At 39.1% G+C, this 7,709-nt stretch overlaps 2 protein-coding genes across 3 annotated transcripts in view; one reads left to right on the top strand and one right to left on the bottom strand.

Annotated features, from left to right (window-relative positions):
- LOC100747795 (RING finger protein 17) overlaps nt 1-7,709 on the bottom strand; it is a 310,925-nt gene that overhangs the window by 239,721 nt on the left and 63,495 nt on the right. The gene's annotated exons all lie outside the window — the stretch shown is intronic.
- Nucleotides 12-7,709, top strand: part of LOC105682185 — a 67,918-nt gene continuing 60,220 nt past the window's right edge. The window contains exon 1 of the mRNA XM_012394894.3: nt 12-259. Within this exon, the coding sequence (XP_012250317.1) occupies nt 205-259 (55 nt within the window). The 5' untranslated portion in view covers nt 12-204. The remainder of the gene's footprint in view (nt 260-7,709) is intronic.

Genomic DNA, 7,709 nt, shown 5'->3' with positions numbered 1-7,709 from the left:
CGGCGAACGTTCCGTTCTGGTCGAAGCGAGCCGGCAATACTAGGCGGCCGTGTGTCACCGAGATCCGCCAGTTTCCGCGTGGACTTCGCCGCAACGGGTAGGCCTCGATCCGCGCGCGTCCTCTTTGCACGCGTGGCCTGATACACACACGATCGCGTCGTGTCGCGTCGCCTCGCTTTGTGCACAAGTGCGTCTGGCGGAAAAATGCGGTCTCCCAGTGTCCCCGTGTGCTTCGTTCACGTTCTACTGTGCGCCCTGGGTGAGTAAGAATCTTCGTCTTCCGCGCGTGTACCATGGGACACATCGTACGTTTGCGATACGACAATGTGGATACAAAGGATTTACAGTCGGCGATAAAAATAAGTGCGAGTAACAGTGCAATAGAAATGGTATCAACGAAGCTTCGTTAAACACGGCTGGTTTACACGAAGATGTGAATATCGATTTCGATTATTTGTTAGCTTAACTTTGTGCTTCCAGGCTTTGTAATAAATAAAACTTGAGTATACGACGCTAATCGTAGAGTTGGATTATGTTTCGTTGATACCTACTTTCGGTATTTGTCTCTTTATTTTTGTCGCCTACTGTATATCTAAAGGAAATACGAAGAAGCAAAGTTCTCGAGGCAGAAAAGTATCGGTGGATGTTGATTGTCCGTTAAACGAGGTGTACGTCGTTCAGCGAGCGATGAGGTGGTTCTTGAGATAGCAGTCTTCAAGGAGGAATTATGGTTTGATAGATGCAAGATTTTGGAGTTAGATAGGAATGGTACCGATGAGGAAGCTGTGAATGTTTAGGTGTTTATAGGATACGGAATGCAAAAAGTAGAGTAGTCCTCGTAATATAAGATTGTAACGTGGATTTGTCCTGTTTTTGTGTTTATTACATAAATGGATAATTTTACTTACTCCGTTACTTAATCGTATTTTATTTAGATTAATGTAATTTTTCTACTCTAAACCGTATACTACTGTAAAATTAGATTTTTCTGTTCTGTTTATTTCCATACGAGTGAATACATTTTTTACAAAGTTCATCCACAAGATACGCAGTCATCGTTACCAAGAAAACTGTTTTGTTCGTTAGTTAAAGCGAATATCACGGTCTGTAGAAACAGCTAATCTATCGTTGTTCGTCTCTTGAAATCACAGCATTAACTATGCGTCTTATTTTTTACGTCTAACATTCGAATCCTTTGACGAAGCTCGCACTTGTCTTGGATATGAAAATAATTAAAGCAAATGATGGGTAGCGTTAACAAAGAGCTGAACGATCGTTACAGTTTCGTGGATAATCAGTCACCGCCCATCGTCTACAGGGAACAATGTCGGTTACGGAAAGACTCGCAGGGGAACAGACCCCAGGTGTTCAGCCAGGCTAGCGGGTCTGTTAATTGCTGCGACACATCTTCAGGTTTATGATACGTCAATCGCTATGGGAACCAGCATGTTCCAGGCTTGCGTTTTCACTAAATGTTCAGTAATAACGGACTTCCAGTTTAATAACGGAGATTAGGGCTTTCGTGGTATAGCATCGTGCAATTATCAAAATCGTTGCTTTCAGCAGCAACCATATTTTTCAAATTGTATTTATTTCGATAGGAGTTGATTTCGGAACTTTCCCTTTTCGTTTTCCTCTTCTTCAATTTCGTTAAAAGTTTCAATAACAGAAAGATATTGCAATAATTTCCGAATAATAATAATAATAATAAATATATAATAATAATAATAATAATAGTAATAAATAATAAATAATTTCCAATAATAATCGTTCCGAACATGACTTCATTTTATCATATTTGTTATATCGCGAAGTGGCCAATGACAATAAAGTATGAAAGCAAACTTCGAGAATTTATCCTCGACTGAAAATATCGATTAGAAAATAGCAATTAGAAATGCGTTAACGTAACAGTTAAACTACGAACTTTTATGCAAGTTCACATTTTTGAGGATATACTTAGCGGAATGAGAAAATTCGGTAGAAAATTGTTTGACGTATCAAGTATTATACGAAGCCACTGCACCTTCAATATTTCATGTACTTTTTTATGTTGTGTGCATTTCGCGCAGCTATCCATTTTCAAATTTCCTATAAATACATAAAAATCCGCGGGAAACGCAATAAATATAAAGAAAACCACTGTAACGAGTGTATCGTTCGGTGTTTCGCAACCTGGTCTAGAAATTCAATTCTTCGTTTACTTTTTTATTAAACGACACGCAAGAATTGGCACTGTTCCGCGTAACTCGATGAAAAAAAAAAAAAAAGAAAAAGAGAACGCACCAGCTGTAACGTTCAAACGGTATCGAACGAAAACAGGAAGTCGAAGGAAAAAGCAAATTGCCGCGCAGGTGTAAACTGATCGAGGCTGTGCGTTTCGAATGCAGAACGCGCGGGTGAAGTCGACGTTAAGCGAGTCCCAGGACGGTGTAAACATGTATTCCGTGACACGTACGCCACCGCTCCCACGGGAATCGATGCGAGTACCGTTTCCGCGTGAAGAGACCATCACGATGCCACAAGGCGAATCCCCGTAAAAATGTGGGTGTGAAAATAAAGCAGAGATATCGTTCGTGTAAAGTATCGTTTTTAGATGAACATTAGTATCTTTGATGTGGAAGATTACATACGATACAACGTATCAATTTTTTATTCAAATACTCGTCCATCGTACGAAAAATTTGAAACTAAATTGTAATTGGAATAAAATTGTGCCTTTCTTTAAAAAAAATTTCGATTTCTATATGATTTTATACAATCGAAGGCTCTAGATTAATTTACAATAAATCCATAAATACGATCCATAAAATACCATAAATCGCTCTGTAAATTACGTCTAAACCTCTTACATATTTCGAATTTCGTTTTCTTCTCAACACGCTCAAGCTGCAAAAAAGGAAGAAAAAGAAATATACTCGCTTGATTATCGTCAATGAAACTCCCAAATTTCTATAATTTCTGCTCTTAACTGCGGATACTATAAACAAGTAAATCATCACTTCCTAAATCGTATCAACAAGCACGCACATTTCTATCTAACCTACCCCTTGTTCTTACGTATAATATTTCCAACGTTACAACACCTTCAAAGACAAAAAGAAACGCATAATTTCCACTTGTTCCTGCCAGTGTATCTCTTCATCGAGAACGGATAATTTAAAAAAAAAAAAGAAGAAACTTAAAAAAAAAAAAAGAGAGGTGAGAGCGGGACACGGTTTGTGTTTCCGGTCAGCGTCTGGCACGCTTGAACGACGTCGAGGACGTCGTCGTCGTCGGCGAACACCAAGGGAAATCAAGCGTTCTCCAGTTTTATTTGCATAAAATGATGGGGCTGAGCATGTCACGTTCGAAACGTCGCGTCGGCCTCCCGGTTCGTGGCTCGCAGCTCGCGCTGATTTTCCTCTCGAATTTCATTACGCCGCGGCCCCATGGCGCCTACGACTCCGCGGGAACAACTCGCGTCTCCGATCATTAAGTCACCAAGTAGATGCAAATTAAAGAACAGGAGAATTTTCCCGCGGAATTTCCCAGCCGCGAGCAGATTTTCGAACCAACGCGGCCTGATCCGATTTTCCGTTCATTTCCAACATCCGTGTGTGACCGACGTTTGTTTTCCGCGTAAGGGTGGCGCACCGTTGTTCTTCTACGTTCGATTCTTCTTGGCCGCACGAGACTGATTTCGAGAGGTTGATTGCACAGCTATTTGTTTTCCTGCTTGTTATTCTGATTTTGTATAGAATGTTTGGGATGTGTGTGGAGGTACCGGCATGGAAATTTTTAAGGTAATAGGAAATAGAATGAAAAGTAAAGTTAATGAAGACCAATAATATATAATCGAGGAGTCGATGTCTCTTATCGAAGTTTCAGAGGCGTTTGAGAATTTAAAGTACCTTTTCTATCGTCGGCTGTCTTCTGTGGCATCGTAGAGGAAAGAAATAAGCTTCCTTCCGTAACGTAAGTGTGACAAAGAACGGTAGAAGATAGGTTCAAAGTGTCGGAATAATTTTCTTTCGTTTCGAAGATACCGCGAGACAAAAATCTATCAATTAAATTACAGTCAAAATGGATAAGAGTTTAGTGTAGAAATACGTAGGTTCGACTAATTCTTTAGAGTGTTTAATATTCGGATTTTGCCTGGGTTTAAAAGTATTTGACAATTGATCGCATCGCGGATGTATTTTCGAAACTTTCCTAAATTTCTCAAGTTCTATCCAACGTTCTAATCTAAATGATAGAAGAAAATCTTACAACTCGCTGTATCTTGTAGGATCTACTTATATCGATAACTCCCTGGACCGAGAACGATTAAGTAGATTCATTAGAAACTTTCTAAAACGATCTTTAGCACTGATAAAGATCGCTTCGCGTTCGCTCGATCTTTACATTACAGTTAAATGATCCATGTGGGTTACGCATAAAATTTCTTGGGTCAATAACCCCGGACATCCAAATACGGAGGAACGAAAGCATAAATGTGGAAGATAAAACCAGCTAAAGAAAAATTATTATAAATCGACCGCTCTATACCAACGAAAAATTCGATCACGAAAGCGTTTGTATTCGTTCAAAAGATACAAGAATATTGGTAACGAATCAACCTTGATGGTCGATCGATCGAATGGAAAATTTACGAGGGCAAACGTCAAAAACAGAGAAAAATAGAGCTAGTGGAAGCAGAAACACGTGCACGGCCATTAAACGACACGGTGCATCGCGACGCTGCGCTGGCGCGAAATTCTTACGATCGTCCCCGGTACTAAACGCTGACAGAGGTCCTCGAAAAGCTCTATTTGCCTCTTCCACTCCTGTCCATCCTCTCTGTTTCCTGTCCGAACGATCCCCTCCCACGTTGGCAATCGTGATACGGTGTTTCGTCGCGTTACGTGCTGTCTTCTCTCGTTTTTCTCCTTACAACGAATCAGTTTCTGCCGACGAGGCGGCAATAAAACGTAACGACGTTAATTCCGTGTCTCGCCACCGACCCAGCTTCTATGTACGATATTTCGAACTGCAAGAAGGTTTCGTACGAGAGGTTTGCAAAGAAATAGGTAACATTGCTGGGAGAGTACTGGTTTGCAATTTAGAATCGGTTTGTTTGGTTTGTTTCGATAATACGAGACAAGAGGTTTGGAAAATTTTACGCTGTACACTTGTTGGCGCTTGGTCAAAATATTGATCGAAATATTTTTCTCTTTATACGTGAGAAATATCTTTTATAGAGTTAGATGTTCCTTAAAATATTTCACAGTTATCTCGTACGATAAGAAATTCTCGTCTAAGAAAACTGCGAGATTTTGTTAGCATCTCTTTAGTAGATAATTAAGACATTGAATGCATATTTTCAATCTTTTTCATAAACGAGGAAGGTGGAATATATGGGAGAAAGAATATATGTAAACGAAATGAGAACGATCGGTGAAAGCAAAGTAATTACAGGTAGAAGAAGATCTTGAACGTTACAGTCGACAAACGAGGAAGCAAATTTCTTTGCTGTAATAAGTAGAAACTCAATTTCGAATCCTAAGTTGAAGATACAAAGGATGCTTTGAATTGAACTCATCACATACTTCGGTCTGTGTACGCTTGAACTTCTCGATTCTATTAAAATTTTACCTTTTGCCATTTGCTCCTCTTACTCTCACTTCGCTTCATAATCACCTCTGGTCTCGAACCGTAACAAATTATACAGAATTCCGTATCATTCTGTATACGCCACTGATCCAACACTTTCAACTTCTATTGTTTCCAACGCTATTTTATTATTTGCTATTACGAGGTGCTGTAGTTCTTACGTATCAGAGTAGTTTAATTTCAAAATTACAAAACAACAAACTAAGCCAGAATTATCTTTAAGATACGAATCGGATACGATAGACGCTGGATACGAAAGAATCGGTTATTGGAACATCCATTAATAGAAAATTAATAGAAATTGATAGATTAAGAGAAAACCAGAGACGATCCCTTGCAAAACAAATTAAAACTGCATTACATATATTGTGAATCGTATGCTACATATTATTGTGTTACATATAATTGTGAATGATATTGTCAATTACCTAATATAATTGACGCATTTATAAAATTTTGAACTCGTTCTACCGCGAACGAGACCTAACCGTTCTCGCTATAACAAAATTAAATAGGAAAATAAAAAAAAAATGACCACAGTCTATCAAACAAATACCCAAAACTGCGCTAAACTCAATAGGAACCAACACATCGAATGGAAAACTAAAATAATAGATACACCGTTCTCGCGAAAACTCAATTCCCGATGATTAGCGCTACAACTACCGCAGCGTCGGGTAAAATGAATAATCGTTGGAACGAAACGCGGACGCAAGAAAGGAACATGAGACACAATAAATAACCGTAGACCAAACATGGCGAGTATCGCGGCCACATTACTTCAATTTCATTATTATCGACGCGATTATTGTCGGCGCGTGCGGGAAACGTACCGAAAACGAATCATCCTCGTTGTTGTCGCCATTGACGTCGCGTTCTGACAAAACGGAAACTGACGCGTAACAGGAAAGGCACAGAGGATGATGCAAATGATATTGATTCGAGCGAATTATATTTCCACCGATAACAATCGCTCTATTCGATCTTTTATTCGGAAATAAAAGTCTCAGTGTACCAGCGCGCGTTTTGCCGCCGTTTCGCAATTTCCAGGAAGCAGCCTCTTCTCGCTAAAATACGATCTGACTTATATGACAACGTTGGATTACAACTTTGCTTTGATCTTTAACACTAGAACTGCCGATAGTTAACACGAAGCTATTTCTACTAAAAAAAACCAGTCAAAATGACTGGTCCTTAAAAAATACGTAATAATAGAATATTTTTATATTTATTGATTTACTACTTTCGAAACAAAAAGAATTCCATATTACGTAGTAGATTTTTGGTATTGTTAATCCATCTGGGATCATGATCCCTAAACGAGGATTGACATATTTCTAAAATTGTAGAACCAGTCATTTTGACTGGTGTGGTAGTTCCAGTGTTAGATACTTTACGGCCGAGTTATTCTACGTGGAACGTTTGATCGTGACTCTAATCTTACTTGCAATTATTATGTAAAATAGAAAAACTGTCCATGATTTGGCTATAGTTATAAACGGACCGCGAATGTTCATGCAAGTTCATATCTGTATGAGAGCAGTGAAATAAGCGGGGAACATAAACAAAGATTCGATTAAGACGAAGTTTACACATGATTCGAATTTCCAAAAATTAGAAAATCTATAAAATTTCTATGAAAAGTGACGAATCGGTCAGTTTGGCCACTCTGTTGATCTTGATGTTAATTTATGGCCTTTCTACTTTCGTCGATCTTCTTTATACAATGCATAGAGTACCGATTGTGTTCTTCTATGCGTGCCACTTTTATTGTGTCTCCGATAGTTTGTTCCTCCACGTTCTCGTTCGATAACTACGAAAATCTACGGCTGGACGATCAATCGACAGGTATTCCGGTGAAATGCGTTTTCCTCTGGGCGATTTTTACGCTGAAACACGTCTTCCGACACAATTATTCGATCAGTCGACGACCAAAACTGTAACGATTCGAATGGATTCGAGAAATCGATAAATTTTGAACTCGCTCGTCTTTGTTACTTGCTCGGTGCTTTGAAACTGAATCGTCCTATACCAGTGCAGATTCGCGTTTGTGTCGATTTATAGTCCTGCAGCTT

This window comes from Bombus impatiens, unplaced genomic scaffold (genome assembly GCF_000188095.3).
Source record: "Bombus impatiens unplaced genomic scaffold, BIMP_2.2 scf_0102, whole genome shotgun sequence".
In the NCBI taxonomy this organism is placed as follows: domain Eukaryota; kingdom Metazoa; phylum Arthropoda; class Insecta; order Hymenoptera; family Apidae; genus Bombus; species Bombus impatiens.
Note: the sequence above shows the minus strand (reverse complement) of the source record. Positions and strands in the feature narration are given on the sequence as shown.